A 16,340-nucleotide genomic window follows, 5' to 3' on the forward strand; every position below is an offset into this window, starting at 1 on the left:
TGTTACTAATGCTAGTTAGTCCATACATTACCTTGCTTGACTTCGAAGACATCTCCTTAGAATAGCTATGAGGGATGTGGTTGATACAAACATCTTTTAGTGGAGCTAGCTGTTCAAAGTAATCTGTCAAAATTCTGGATGTTAAAACAATATAATCCATTCTCTGTTTTTCATTATCAGCGATGGTGGGGAGAAACTTGAGATTCTGTACAACAAGAATGTCAGATTTTTCCCTCTTACTATCAAGGTGGTTTCCACTAACTCTGTTCTCTATCATCTTATGGTTTACCCAGTGATAGTCACGGTTCTGTTTGGTTACTGTCATGTTTCTTCTATGCAAATTCAGGTCGATGTTATCAAAGGAGACAACAAATCCTGGAGGGGATGATTCTTGGTGTTTTTCAATTTCCTTGGCAATGTTAGCTCTGTCTAGAAAAGAGGTTGAAGCACTTTTCTTGTCAAGAAGTAATTCAAGGTGAACACTGGCCTTTGTTATTTCTTTCTTAGCATTTTGAAGCTCTATATCATGATCCTCTCCCATCTGATCCAGTTTGTTTAGTATACAACTGTTAGATGCAGTTAACTTCAACTTTGATAATCTTTTCAGAGTAGTCTGTAGAAAAATAAGAAGAAAAATGCACACTTCAAAAACATTCTAGTAGTATATATGGCTATTGTGTTTTTGAACTTCTTTACTTTTTTGTGTTAATAATATTACTTATAAACTATATGTTGCTCACCTATTTTACTTGATATAAGCACTATGCAAATAACAAATGTATTTATTTATTATTCACATGACTATTTGTTGTTTAATTATTTATATGTTTGTTTTATTATTTATATACTTAATTTACTAAATTATTATGATAGCCACACTTAATTAAGTATTCTTATAATTATTATAAAAGTTCTATTCGATATTGCAGACTTTCCAACTTACTTCTATCGATCCAGTCTTCAATAGTATACCAAGCACAGTTGCTGTAGCATTCATTTCGCAGTTCCTTTGCTTTAAAAGGATCGAACCTGCTAGGGCCATACTGGGGCTCCATGTCTGAACACTTGATTTGCTGGTTGTACTTGCCATCAACAGAAAAGAGTAAAATATGGGCGCTTTCTGTTGCCATTGATCACAAAGGGACTTGAATTCAAACTTCATCAGGTCTTCTTTAGAAGTTTTTCTCAGAAGGGTGGGATTCTTACGAGAACAAAGGATCTTTACTTCTGTTAAAACCTGCATCAGAACCCTTTTAATTACATGTTGCCTGGTTAGTTGGAACTTCATAATTGCGGATGATATGCGCGACGGTTCACCAGAGGCTAATGCTTTTCCAATTCGGCTAAATTCACCGTGTAAGACTCTTCTAATCGCTCGACTAGGATAGTTTATCTTTATCTCTGCTTCGACGTTCTTTGCTGGTGAAGACGTAGGAGTTGAAGTTTTCAGTGGACATAATGGCAGTACGCTTGCTTCAAGAGCATTTGTTGAACACAATGTCAGAGGCTCAAACAAGATTTTACTTATAGAAGAGGTAGAACACTGCACTTCCCTCTCATTTATTTCATGAGAAAGCTTTTGCGATGAAGTACATGGGGTATCATCAAAACTCCGCGATTTCGCTGTTCTCTTTTCGACAACGGCGCTACTCTCTTGCTCAGGTTTATTTAGTCTCTTTAATCTTGTTCTGCTCTCTTTAAACTTTTCGTTAAGTTCCCTTTTAAGTTCTTCGACTTTCTTTCTGGCGTTTTGAAGCTTTTTCAGTTTATCATAACACTGTTTGCAGACATAAACATCTGGATTGTGATTATTAGACAAATTAATCTCGAGTGCTAAGTCAACTAGCCCCTTTAGATCGACTGAACTCTTCCCAAATATCAGCAATCTCTCTTTCTTGGCGGCTACTTTTGAGCAGACGAAACAGTTGTCTTTCTCCCCAAGATATTTGATTGGTGTTTGACGCATAGGTTTGTTATAAAACGTTTTCAAAGTGGATCAAACCCTTTTGCTCGAAGAAAATCTACAAACTTACAGCCGTAACAAACCTACGCATGTTGGCGCGAATTCCCGCTAAATCTGATTCGCTGATTGGCTAACAAAAAAAAACAATAACCGAATTCTGATTGGCTTATGCATACAATCGAAACGGAATGTGGTGCTGCTTGAAGCAGCCGTGTCTATGAGGCAGCGTTGCGTGACCGAAACATCACGGCTGCGGGGAGACTACAATAAATGGGGCTGTAACGCGAACATGTCAACTGGTGTTTAGATGAGAGTATATAAACACGTAAAAACTTGTGTTAACATTTAATTTAGGTGGACCCTAAAATAGCCATCCATATATTATTTGATTTCAAATAATTTTTATGGCCACTGCCTCCTATGGAGGTGAGGCCATAATGTTGACTTGGTTGAGTGAGTGAGCGAGCAAGTGAGTGTGACTGTAGAATTCGAAAGGATAGATGGATAGAGGAATGGTGAGGTTCTTGAGGTAGCCACTATAATTTTTCATTTCTCTTTAATATTATTATCATTATTTTAAAGATTAATTTATTATTATGAATATGACTATTTGTTACCATCTATTGGGTACTCAAAAAGATGTGGGATGTAATAGTAGTAGCCATATCCAGTCTTAACTGCCTATTTTTTTTACTTCAGATGAAAACACAAGTGATGACGAACTTGGTAGACCTATCTTTACTTCATCACCAATAGTACATCAAGTACCCATTGTAGCAGGTACATATAGGTATACTTTCCACACTTTTTCTGTCTGGAGAACTAAAGTGTAGGGTAGCATTGCTCTTGCAGCTTTAATGAACTTGTTTTCCTTTTTTCTCTTTTTCTTTTCCTTTCAATTAGGTGACCAGAGAAGAGCAGAGATGTTTGTTGAAAGCCTATATGGTAAAGATGAAGGAAGTTCAATATGTAATTATTTCTGGAGTTGAGTTACAAACGGGATGGGCATAATTATATTGCACAAAGAGATATTAAGAATGAAATACCCACTTGAAAAGACTATGAGAGTTGTAATAACTTGAAAGACAAAACTTATAGCTGAAACTAGTCAATTCATGCTGTTTATAGTCTTTGTAATCATTCATCCTAAAGTTGTTCTCACTTTCCTAGAGTCAGTAGTCACATGCTGTCCTATGGCAATGGATGGCCACACTTTGGCTGCACAGGCAGTAGAAGGTAATAGTGTATTCCAATAATTATATACAAATTTTAAAGGTCAAATATTGGCTCGTCAATCCTAGTTCAAATTATATTTTGATAGGTTTTGAACATGAATATTGTAAAATAATGTAATAGAAGAAAGGGAGATAAAGTTAAAAAAAGACATGTAATGTTTTTCAGTGGGAACAGTGTAAGAGGAGGTGGATCAACTGGTTGGTGCAGAAGCGAGTAAGTAAAGACTTTGAATGAATCATCTTAATCTGGTCCTGCAAAGAAGTTATGCGCTCAATTGACTCTACATTCTTACTGTTAGACCCAAGATGTGGACCAGCCTATGATTTACAGCTTCTAAGAAAATTAATGGTAGCACATGATGTGCCCCCAGTGCTACCATTCCTGTGCATAAATGCACGAGAAGTAAGTGTGTGAAGGTTTGTAGGGATGATTTTAGATGAGAGTTGCATACAAAGTCTCTTCAGGTTATGATGGACAAGTCACAGTTGGCCTAGTCATAAGCATGTGAAACTTCAGATTGTGTTGCAGTCAGGTTCATGACCTTGCTATATGTCAGGGGGTTTTGTGTTTGAATGAAATACATTCTTTCTCAAAGTACCTATTTCCAGCCTGCACCATTAATGACAACCAGAAAACTTGCAGGGAAACCTAATCAAATGCTGGGGATTAACCTCATAGGAGCCAACAGCTATACATGACCTTGTTTCTTGAGCTAACCGCCTCCCAGTTAGCTCAACCGCCTCCCGGTTAGCTCAATTGGTTAGAGCGCTGGACTGTTGTGCGGGAGGTCGAGGTCGATGGTTCGAGCCCTGGCCGAACCAACACTCAAGGTCTTAAAATAACTGAGGAGAATGCACTACCTTTCTTTAATAAGAAATGAATAGACATTCTAGTCTTCTCGGATAAGGACGAATAAACCGTAGGTCCCGTCACCTGCATCTATTAATTAGATCATTTGGTTAGGCAGGGGACGTTAAAGAACCCACTCACGAGATTACTGTGATGTGATCTGGCCTGTTTACTGGGAATTGGAGGGAGGGGGCATCTTCAAATAAGTTTCCTTCGATTGTTTGTAAAACTGCTGATGAGGTCTGGCCAAAGTCCCCCGAACAGTGTTGTGATGCGCATTTGATCATATCGACATGTTAATTTGCGCAATATAAATATTAAATTATTAAATAAATAAATATTAAACTATTATTTCTTCATGGGACTCACATTTCATTAATTCTAAGTTCTAATGGTGCAATTTAGAATCAAGTGTAGTATTACAACTGACTGAGGTCTATCTTGGGTTCACAGTGTTTTTACATAATTGTATAAAATGTAGATGTAACTTTGTGTTCATGTTTAGTTTTTTTAGCGCTTTGCGTCCGATTGTAGTGTTAGAATTGTGACATAAAACACGTCACTAAATGTTTTGACATTTCTAATCAATTCTTCCCATTCCCTAAATTATACAGATGAGTCATCACTAGTTGAAGGTTACATACATCAAAATACACTGAAATGAAGTGCGTCTTATGAAATTAGAGGTTCTGCACAATAATCTTTGGAAGGGAAAGACAAAATTAATGTTGTGTATTTATACAATTAAAAGCAATTATTATTATAACATTTAAAAAAATCTTATTACATCTAAAAATTGAACTCAGATGAGAAAGCAGTGCCACCAGGACTGTATTCCTTTGGTGCTCATCCGCTACAAAGCTTCGCTAAAGGCCATGGATACCTTAAAATACACCTCCTATAAATCTCTGCAATATAACTTCATAACAATCAGAGCAAAGAATTATACAGTGGTCATGCTTTGCATTTCATTTCACTAGGGATAAGTGATTCTAGTTAAACATATTTCAATAATAGCTGAGATGTGCAAGTCATATTGTAGTATTGTATCCATCACTTCATTGAATATAGTGCACACTACTGGTTCATTTCAGAGTTTTGTTGGATATATCAGATGTGTTGGGAACCTGCTATCTGTGTGCCTCCCTTCAAGGCAGCAATTTTGATAACAGTGGTGAGTGTTTAGGTTTGATTACCAACCTCTGTTATTATTATTGTTATTATTATTATTATTATTATTATTATTATAATTATTAGTTGTTGAGACACTGGTGGTTCTTCTGGTGACTTACATGATTATCAAGCTGTAATATCCCAAGGAAATCATTTTCAAATTTTTTTCCCACTTTTACCATGAAACAGCAGTTTATTGGACAACAAAAGTCAGCTCTCAAAAGGCATGTAACCTCAAACAGATTTTTCCATAGTTCATTGTCAATCACAACATTTTCTTGGAAAATAAAATTTAGGAAACAAACACAAATTAGTTGTTCACCAAAAATGCTTGCAAAAGTAATGTGTTTTGAACAGAACCATCCAAAAGAGACATTGTCATGTCCTCAGTAATGTAATGAATTGAATGTCTTATTTGCATAGCTTGTGGGAAACATCAACAATCTCAACAATCGAGTGAAGATGTGGAGATCAGGGTGATGCACCCCACGTTAACTTCCAACAGGATGATAGTTGGAGTTTTGATAGCAGGTCAGTGCAGGCATCTGAGCTTCCAATTTGTTGCTCAAATTGTAACCTACCAAAGGTATCCCATACATGGTAATCCTGTAGCTGATAATCATAATTTACAAAAATCTCAAATCTCCTGATTTCTTCTGATTTGGGAGTTTTAAAAAACATTTACAAACAAACAAACCAAGAAATGAAAAAAATTCAAGTGTATGATGTTCTGTTAAATTATGCAATTTAACACTGATAGTTATCTCGTTGTGTATTAATGGTATGGATGACTATGTCTTTATAAGGAAATGAAAGTAGCCTTACAAGAGAGTTGGTAGAAGCAATACACCAAGGCAAGGAGGCTTCAAATGCTCTAAAGGCTCACAGGTTAATGTTGCAGTGTACTATCACTAACTATTGTTCAGGTTGATCTCATTTATTGAATTTACAGGGACCTCTTGGAAATTAAGGGACAGAGCTATAAGATTACAGCAGGAAATTGAATTGCAAGCTTCTGTAAGTTTGGTAGATCACAGATAAATTGGCAACCATTAAATACACTGTAGATTCAAAATTGTGTAGCAAAGACAGTTAAATCTGCGTATACCACACATACAGCACAAAAATGCCAATGCATGTACATTAGAAAAAGAAGTGTCAACTGCTTATAGAAAGAACTCATGGTGTATATCTTTTTGGTAGAAGAGAAAAATTAAAAAATACAAACAATAAGGAGAAAATTAACTGAAAATACCACTGTTGGCTTTCTGGATAAACCAATCAGACACCACAAAGATAGCACTATATGAACTAGGAAACAAATGTAGCTTTATTGATGTAAACAGCTGATAGAAAGAAATCATGATGTAATTTTTTTCTTTTTGTAGAAAAGAAAAATTAATATAAAAACAAGAATGAAGAAACTGGAAATACAATCGTTGGCTTTATTTGAAATGTATTTTATAAAGTGGTGCTTTGAATTACATATACTTTATTATGAATTCCACTTTTTCAGGAGGCTTTAGACAGGGCCAAAAGCAAACCACAAACAGAGGAAAGAGTAAGTTTGAGTTACTTTGTTGTATATTTTTAAGATCTTTTAACCTTACATGAGCAGAATATTAACATGGTTCATTAACAGATATATTACTTCCAAATGAATTTCTAAATCTTGGCATGTCCATTTCCATGTATTCTAAATTCAATCACAGGCCCAAAGACCTCAGGACTTAGAAAATGAGGTAAATAATGCAAATGTTCTGGCAGTTGTATTTATTAACAATAAATAAACCAGATAATATCTGAAAAGTAGTATTCCAAAAATCCACATCAACAGAAATGCGTATACCAGTAGTATGTATATATTAGTGTTTTAAGTGAAGGCATCTGTTTTTGCACAGAGTGAAATGTGGCTGTATATAGTGCTATTAAAAGCAAAACAGGAAATTGGGAAATTATCACTTTTATGCCCCATGTTAATTGTCTACTAAATTAAAATAACTCATTGTATATTACTTATATGGCAAGCTGATCTTGGTGAGGGTGAAAATTTGGATGAAACTGTGGTGGATTCTGCGGAGGTAATTAATGTCTGTACTTCCTTGAAACTACCAATACTAATATGGCTTAACTGGCTAAAGTGCAAAATTGGACTTTGATTGATTTACTGGATATTCCCAGTTATGGCTTTTAAGAATCCTTGATATATCTTCGTCTGCATTTGACGTGCTCATCAATTGATGTTCCTAAAAAACTCTAATATGAGGAAAAATCCAGCAAATTCACTGGCGTGCAGTGAATTTGTTCATCCACGAGTTTCTAAGTGTTGGTCAAATGCCAATTTCCTCATTGTACTTTGAATTTCAACTGCATGTGCAGCACTGCATGGTAATAATTATCAGCAAAGCAAGGTGAAATTTTTTGGGTTTAAATGATAATTATGATGGTTTCTTTGCAACTCTTTGAACACTGGAGAAATTATTCCCTTAATAAGTCTTAATAAGTCTTGGGAAATACTTTAATATGAGTAAAACTCCAATTAATCATTTTTGTTCAGGTCTACAAGAGAAGGCTCGCAAGGTTTAGTGAAGGGGTAATTACTTTTTATGATGTATTTGAAAAATTATCCATTGCAAGTCTTTTTTAAGTGAATAGTAAACCTTTCATTTTGAAACAACTTTGAAGACATAGGTGGTCAAACACAAACAAATAAAACTTGATTGTTTTATATATTTTGTAGGAATCTTGTAAATATCCCCGTAATAATGAGAGTGATTGTGATGAAGATAGTAGAATTGTAAGTATCGTAAGTGGTTTGAAATGAAGTATAGTTACTATTTCAAAACTTGAAGGAAAAAGTGCAGATCTTTTGAAGAATTTATTTGATTAAAATGTATTTTCTTTTTTCTGCAGACTTTCAAGAATTAAAAATTTGTATTTTTGTAGTATAATCTCAATTATTGAACTTAATCCATAAATTTTCATTTCTATTTCATTTTTAGTGATTTGTTCTTAATAAGTTATTATGTAGTACCCATATTGTAATTCATATTTTTATAAGCAATACAACAATTTAAATTGTGATACAAGTTGTGGATGGGTTTTATTCAAATTAAACTTCATTTCTCTTCCTTGATGTTGTTTTTTCTTCAAAAAAGGTATGACATATATTATCAATAGTTTGTCTATTTGCATGTCTTTTGATGCTGTCAATACAAATAATAATAAAAGTGAATGAGGTCCAGGTTCAGCACTAGGCAAATATAAGTGTATTCAACATCTCTCATTGTATAATAATAAACTATAAGTGAATCTCGCAACTTGATTAACTGAATTAAACGGGAGGTGATGATTATTGCCAGTGTGACAGAAAGTAAGAAATCATTCGTTGAAAGCAAAACGGATGGGTTAGCTCAATGATGGTACAAATAAAGACTTGCACTCTCTAAATTAACTGTTTATTGTATCCATTAATTTCTTTTCTGGCAATAGATAGGTTTAACATCATTTTGATTTCAGTATCAACAAGATTACAAACAACTATGCGCATGAAATGAAATGAAAGAAAAGTTCTTTTCGTCGATATGTAATGGTGGCCTTAATAATTTCTTCTTTCATACACTGTTGAGGGTCTTTAAAGCAAAACTGACTTCGAAAGGTTTGCTCGGTGATCATCTAAACAATAGAGGCTCAAACTCCCTCAGTTAATTGTTGATATTATCCATTCATTCATTTCTGATCATTAATATTGGTTCTCACAACTACAATACCCCCCTTCCTGTTAATCCAGCCAAACAACTAAAATAAATTTGAATTTATTCAATTTAGAGTTTATTTGCATTTGCACACGACCCCACAAGCTGTTCAGCTTTAAACATTATCGTGTCCAAAATAAAGGTGTTCTTATACTGTTGGCAGTTATGAAAAGTTTATATATTAAGTAATTTTGATTTCAGTAATTTTGATTTCCAATTTACAATAAAGCGAAGCACTTGTCAAACTTGAAAAGTAGTATTTCCGTAATGAAATTGACAGTAACACAAGAATTAACATCATTCCAAAGTCAAGCAAAGTTGAATTCGAAATCTGTCGAAGTTCTCTACGAATTCTCGGATGACTTATTTCCTCCACGTGAATTTTTAAATGCAAGCATAAGAAAGGCAAATATCTTTCCATATATTTTTTTATGCAGAGATATATCCGTTGATAAGAGAAAAAATGAGTAAAGAGTAAATGCTGTGTACTGTAGGAATTCAGCTCACAACCTCTCGCTTTATGGGCTACCAGCTAGTTTTACAGTCAGGGGTCTTAAAATCAGGGGTTCTTACAGTCAGGGGTTCTTACAATCAGGGGTTCTTAAAATCAGGGGTCTTACAATCAGGGGTCTTACAGTCAAGGGGTTCTTACAGACAGGGGTTCTTACAATCAGGGGTTCTTACAATCAGGGCTTCTTACAATCAGGAGTCTCAGTAAAGTCAGGAGTTCTCACAATCAGGGGTCTTAGTCAGGGGTTCTTACAATCGGGAGTTCTTAAAATCAGGGGAGGGGTCTTAAAAACAGGGGTTCTTAATCAGGGGTTCTTATATTCAGGGGTTCTTACAATCAGGGGTCTTACAGTCAGGGGTTCTTACAATCAGGGGTCTTACAATCAGGGGTCTCACAACCAGGGGTTCTTAGAATCAGGGGTTCTTACAACCAGGGGTTCTTACAATCAGGGGTTCTTACAATCAGGGGTCTTACAGTCAGGTGTTCTTACAATCAGGGGTCTTGCAATCAGGGGTCTCACAACCAGGGGTTCTTAGAATCAGGGGTTCTTACAACCAGGGGTTCTTACAATCAGGGGTCTTACAATCAGGGGTCTTACAACCAGGGGCTCTTAAAATCAGGAGTTCTTACAATCAGGGGGCTTACATTCAGGGGTTTTTTCCATAATGGGTTCTTACAATTAGGGGCTCTTACAATCAGGGGTTCTTACAATTAGGGGTTCTTACAATCAGGGGTTCTTACAGTCAAGGGTTCTTACAATCAGGGGTCTTAGTCAGGGGTTCTTACAATCAGGGGTCTTACATTCAGGGGTTCTTACACTCAGGGGTTCTTACAATCAGGGGTTCTTACAATCAGGGGTTCTTACAGTCAGGGGTTCTTACAATCAGGGGTTCTTAAAATCAGGGGTCTTATAGTCAGGGGTTCTTACAATTAGGGGTTCTTAAAATCAGGGGTTCTTACTATCAGGGGTTTTTACAATCAGGGGTTCTTACAATCGGGTTCTTACAATCAGGGGCTCTTACAGTCAGGGGTTCTTACAATCAGGGGTTCTTAAAATCAGGGGTCTTATAGTCAGGGGTTCTTACAGTTAGGGGTTCTTAAAATCAGGGGTTCTTACTATCAGGGGTTTTACAATCAGGGATTCTTACAATCAGGGGTTCTTAAAATCAGGGGTCTTACAGTCAGGGGTTCTTACAATTAGGGGTTCTTAAAATCAGGGGTTCTTACTATCAATGGTTCTTAAAATCAGGGGTTCTTACAATCAGGGGTCTTACAGTCAGGGGTTCTTACAATCAGGGGTCTTACAGTCAGGGGTTCTTATAATCAGGGATTTTTACAATCAGGGGTTCTTAAAATGAGGGGTTCTTACAATCAGGGGTTCTTACAATCAGGGGTCTTTTAATCAGGGGTTCATATCAGTGTGTTTTATATGGAGTGATGTGCCCAGATGTTGATATTGATCGTTGCTCCTTACGTTCAGGGGTTTATATCAATGTGTCTTACACGAAGGGGCTGTGTCTAGATGTTGATATTGATCGTTGGTCCTTACGTTCAGGGGTTTATATCAGTGTGTCTTACACGTGGGGACTGTGCCCAGATGTTGATAATGATTGTTGCTCCTTACGTTCAGGGGTTTATATCAGTGTGTCTTACACGTGGGGGCTGTGCCCAGATGTTGATATTGTTCTTTGTTACTTACATCCATGGGTTTTAATCAATGTGTCTTACATGATGGGCTGTAGGCAGATGTTGCTACTTATCTTAGTATCTTACGGTTAGGGGTCTGTGTTGATCGTAACTCTTTACATACAGTGCGTATTCTTTGCCCAGATGTTGATATTGATTAATTGAACTTAAAATGTCACATCCATGTTAAACGTGTGTCCAGTTGTTTATTGCGATGGTAAAATGTTATATCGGTGGGTCTGCGCGCAGATGTTGATATCGATCGTCGATCGTCGATCGTCGATCGTCAAGGTCAGAACCGTACTTGACATCCAAGGGTTTTATATCTGTACCTCTATATTGTCGCTATGTAACGATGATGATTTACATAGGGGGGTTTTGAATAAAATGTCATGGTGGTTTAATATAAGGGTCTGTTCCCAGCTATGGATAATGATCCAGGAATCGAATGTTATTTAACTCTAGCAAATGTAAGGAGCTTACATTCCTTGAAAGACAATCATGAATTGTACCATCCTGTATTCGAGATCCCTAGTTGTACCACTTATGTGAGCATTGTAGGTGTCACCTTCCAGAGTGGCTGTAGGTTCAATACACATGTTAAATGCCTCTGTGTCCTTAGATTTCTACGCAAAGAGGGGTATAAGCAGGTAGAAATAGACTTTCTCTTCGATTCCTTAGTACTTCCCAACTTCACGTATGCCCATATGGAGCATCAGACTCCGACCTCACCCCAGTACAATGCTTTTTTAGATCGCTATTGGAAAAGGAAGTTAATTACAAGAAATGACAATTTACGACCAATGTTACAGAAGCAGTAGTATTTTTAAAAAGGTTTCTAAGATCGCCAATCACCCCTGTTGCGTTTTATTCCGTTTGTAAAGGCCTGCAGCTACAATTTACGGACGCGGCCTGGCACCCGAACAAGCATCAAAATTAAACGTTTTAAAAATACATTCGTTAGTCTTTTAATTTTTAGACATAAGTTAGATGACAATTTTTAACCGTAATCAGGTGGTAAATTTAACTTTGTGGAATTATTAACCTTTCAACTCCTTTAACTCAATTTGCGTGTAACATTAGGAATGTATTTTTATGTTTTGAATCAATAAAGACCATTATTATCATTTATCATTATTAAGCGCGCTTATTTAATTTATGGGCTTCTAGGGTGGGCGCTTAATCGAGGCTGGGCGCTTATGGTAACTCATTCACCTTGAGGTCATACCGCTGACAAAAGCCAAGATCCCCCTGGGCTCGAGATTGAACTATCCCGCGCCGGAAAAGGTCCTTGAGGTTAACAGTAAGAGAAGAGAGCCTTTGTCTTAAAACGAATCAGCCGCAATGTCATTCAAATTTTTACTTTGCCATCAAAGTCGTAACTTTACATCTTCGATTTACCGGCTTCGTGCACATCTTCAGCCTTATCTTTTTCTCCCTTCGATGGTTTTTTTTTTATAGCGTGTGCCAACTTGATGTGACAGCTTAGACATAGCTATGGCTTAGAGAGGAAACGAGACTTCCACCTACAGCCACAATGGTACGAGTGTGTCGAGAATGGCAATCATTCTAGAAGTTGCTTAACGGGAATGTAGTGGAATACATCGCGTAAACAATCCATTTCTGTTACGTGATGACACATATACGCTTTTGAAATGATACCGGTTACTACGTTGTGTACAAGGGAAGAGTCGAGAGCCGGGTAAGTACGTGACTAAATTCAGCTGAATTTTATAAGTTCACAATTCAACTTATGTTACAAGTAAGGTAGTGCCACGTAGTCTTCTTACAGTATCATACGTGCCAAGCAAAGGTTTTTATTACCCTCCAATAGCCAAAGGGGTTTTGAGCGGAACTACGCGAAACAATTCCATGTTTGAATAAATTTGGCCCCAGCGTTCCATTATTCAATAACTATTTACAATCAAGCTTGTTTACTGGAGGTTTGAGATGGATCAAATCGAACACAGCTCCTATAAGGATTTGGGGAATTTTTATTTATAAAGTTCCCTGTGAAATCTGTGTCACTACGTTCCGAAAGTAAAGAAGACCCATGATCTGACCTTGAACTGAGTTCGCTTGCAAACGAGGATACGTTCTTAATTTACTTTGATTGGAGTCTGGCCCAGTTAAAACGCCGAATTTTTCTAGGACATGGAGAAGCTAATCAACTACTTTAACCAAGTACATCAAAAGATCGATTTTTAACTGTGTCATGTTGGTTCGTTCCGAAGATTACCTTTTTCTTGGATTAAAAATTAAAACTAATTTTAGTAAGTAACTGGCGTGACCAAGCAACTATCACTATGCATTGTTTGCGGTATTAGTTGTCTCCACATTTCTTATTCAATAAAAAATTTAAAAAGAAAGCTCCTCACTGGTTCAAGGCCTTTTCTTGTTATTTCCATAATATTAGGTAAATCTTAGTCACTAGGGCTTGTCTTGTCCCTGTGAAAAGGTTATTCACTTGAAAAACGAGTGTAAGGGTGGTCCCTTATTTGTTTTCAAGGTGGGAATTAAGTGCAGTGATCTACGTATGCTGTTAGACGGTGAAACCAAAAGTTGACCTTTTCATTTGCCAAATATTGTTTATAAATTATTGTAATTCATTGTAAGGTCCAAACAATTGATGCAAGTTCAGAATCTCAACCACTGAACTTTATCATTTGGCTAGAGCCATTTGAAAGAAAAATTACCAGATGAAGTAAAAGGAAAGAAACAGAGAAATGTAGTGCCACATTAGCCATGATGCGTGGAGGCTATGATTTTGATGGATTTTCATTCATTTATCTCATGCATTATGAAGAATTGAAACAGCTCAGAAGGGAGATATGTTTCTGTACTTTCCATTTCGTATTTATTTGCTCAGGAGAAAAGGCACAGAAATTTTAGCAATCTGTAGTAATTTAACCATATTGCATAACCAAGTTATAAAGGAAAAGAGCTTGAATATTAGGCTTGTGGGAGAGGATTTTCAATTTAACACACCAGCCTAGGAGAGTTAGAAGATGACTTGGCTTAGCAAAAAATTTACTACTTTCAAAAACCAGGTGATTGCCAAGTCAATTAGATAGTGGAATTATCGCAACCTTGGAAATATGTTAAGAGTTCATTTATAAATTTTGAAATAGGAAGAACATTGTTTATCCTGAGATCACTCTCTCAGCAGATGGGAAACATTGAAATCGAGGTTAAAATTCAGGAAAGGAGTATTTATGCACCCACTATCAACAGCTATTTTTTTATAAAACGCAAGTAAAGCAAAGAGAATTATCTTCTTGAAATAGTTTCCACTTGATTAAAGGTCAGGGTGATATTTAAAAAATTATACAGCACTCAATGGTTCCTTCTCACTCTCATACAGATTTTTTCCTTATTTAGTGGTACCAGTGACTTGGCTAACATATTTGTTCTTTTGCAGAAATTCGGACAATTCCCCTGGAGCTTTATTCCAAAGGTTAGTATGGTTGTCCCTCATTTTGTATCTATAGTTCAACTTGCTTATAATACTAAGTCTCAGCGTTTATTGGAATTAAATTTGCTGCAAATCTAAAGCTATCACTTGTAGAGGATCCATATACCTTGAATGGCCCCAAATTAAATGCTTTCTTTTTAGCTTGTTTAGGATACTGCTCTTAGACTTGCTGAGGATACTGGTCTTTGACTCACTGAGGATACTGGTCTTTGACTCGCTGAGGATACTGGTCTTTGACTCGCTGAGGATACTGGTCTTTGACTCGCTGAGGATACTGGTCTTTGACTCGCTGAGGATACTGGTCTTTGACTCGCTGAGGATACTGGGCTTTGACTCGCTGAGGATGTTGGTCTTTGACTCGCTGAGGATACTGGACTTTGACTCGCTGAGGATACTGGGCTTTGACTCGCTGAGGATACTGGTCTTCGACTCGCTGAGGATACTGGGCTTTGACTCGCGGAGGATACTGGTCTTTGACTCGCTGAGGATACTGGACTTTGACTCGCTAAGGATACTGGACTTTGACTTGCTGAGGATACTGGACTTTTTAAATCTGGCTCATTGAGAAGAAGTCTGGTTGACTCGCTGAGAATAATTCTGGTTGGCTCGCTGAGAACAAGTCTGGTTGGCTCACTGAGAATAAGTCTGGTTGGCTCGCTGGGAATAAGTCTGGTTGACTCGCTGAGAACAAGTCTGGTTGGCTCACTGAGAATAATTCTGGTTGGCTCGCTGGGAATAAGTCTGGTTGGCTCGCTGGGAATAGGTCTGGTTAGCTCGCTGAGAATAAGTCTGGTTGGCTCGCTGAGAATAATTCTGGTTGGCTCGCTGAGAATAAGTCTGGTTGGCTTACTGAGAATAAGTCTGGTTGGCTCGCTGAGAATAATTCTGGTTGGCTCGCTGAGGATAAGTCTAGTTGGCTTGCTGAGAACGAGTCTGGTTGACTCACTGAGATGTTTGGTATTGCTATAATAAAAAATTATTTCAGCCAAAATTTCTGAAATAGGGTTAGTCGTAGTGGAAGTATGTCTTTCTGTCATTAGAAAGACATACTCCCACTTGTTTTTTCCTCTTTTTTTCCCCAGTACAACTGTCTAATGTCAAGTGATGGATCTTTACATTGTAACAATGAAGCTGTGAATGAATAGAGGTGGTAGGTGCGAATGATTTAAATCCTATTGTGGAATTATAAAGTAACATGCCCCACCTTTCCTCCCAGTCCTCCCTCCCCCCCCCCCCCCAAAAAGAAAATAAATAACCAGAATACTAAACGCCAAGTTGTCAGCCCTTTCTCTTACAAGTTAGTGGATTTCTGGCACTTAGTCTAGTTCATAACTTCCTCTTCTTTTTCTTTAATTCCCTTCCTTGCCATGGTTACAATCACTGCCATTTCTGGGTTTACCTTATTTATCATTTTGGCCTAGAGTTTCTTCTTGTCTCTTGGAAGTCAAATCATCCATCTAGAAGGCCTTTTTTAGTTGAAGAGTGTTTCATCTTCCTATTACGCATGCCTGTCATCTTAAATTGACTTTCACTCAAAATTCACACCTAACTCTTTGTATTTGTTTTTCTTCCACAGTTGATGACAGGGATGGAAATTCACAGAAATGCAAACCATTGATATTTATCATGTGTTAAATAAATCTTGAATATTAATAAAAGTCATCGAAATATACTGGCTGACTTATCCAAATA

At 36.9% G+C, this 16,340-nt stretch overlaps 1 protein-coding gene and 2 long non-coding RNA genes across 6 annotated transcripts; all 3 read left to right on the forward strand.

Moving 5' to 3' along the window:
• Positions 1–2,660: 2,660 nt before the first annotated feature.
• LOC148733331 (uncharacterized) lies at positions 2,661–4,936 on the forward strand. Its single transcript, XR_016000836.1, has 6 exons — positions 2,661–2,743; positions 2,867–2,908; positions 3,134–3,199; positions 3,365–3,412; positions 3,498–3,601; positions 4,855–4,936. It is a non-coding gene; the product is annotated as an uncharacterized LOC148733331 (long non-coding RNA).
• A 173-nt stretch (positions 4,937–5,109) lies between these two features.
• LOC148733332 (uncharacterized) lies at positions 5,110–8,136 on the forward strand. The gene is made up of 8 exons (XR_016000837.1): positions 5,110–5,222; positions 5,645–5,752; positions 6,028–6,109; positions 6,174–6,238; positions 6,738–6,782; positions 6,934–7,302; positions 7,779–7,814; positions 7,962–8,136. It is a non-coding gene; the product is annotated as an uncharacterized LOC148733332 (long non-coding RNA).
• A 4,367-nt stretch (positions 8,137–12,503) lies between these two features.
• LOC148733333 (uncharacterized) lies at positions 12,504–16,332 on the forward strand. 4 transcript variants are annotated; one of them, XR_016000199.1, is made up of 4 exons: positions 12,504–12,875; positions 14,595–14,630; positions 15,731–15,802; positions 16,225–16,332. XR_016000199.1 is itself a non-coding variant. In XM_088757505.1 (4 exons), exons 1-3 carry the CDS (start codon positions 12,829–12,831, stop codon positions 15,211–15,213), a joined length of 507 nt encoding a protein of 168 aa, XP_088613631.1. In that variant the 5' UTR covers positions 12,504–12,828; the 3' UTR covers positions 15,214–15,802; positions 16,225–16,332. The 4 variants fall into 4 exon arrangements, 2 of the variants coding, with proteins under 2 accessions (XP_088613631.1, XP_088613630.1); XR_016000198.1 differs by having other exon boundaries at positions 15,731–15,798; XM_088757505.1 differs by having other exon boundaries at positions 14,790–15,802.
• The last annotated feature ends 8 nt before the right edge of the window (positions 16,333–16,340 follow it).

Source organism: Stylophora pistillata, chromosome 4, assembly GCF_964205215.1.
Source record: "Stylophora pistillata chromosome 4, jaStyPist1.2, whole genome shotgun sequence".
Classification (NCBI taxonomy): Eukaryota; Metazoa; Cnidaria; class Anthozoa; order Scleractinia; family Pocilloporidae; genus Stylophora; species Stylophora pistillata.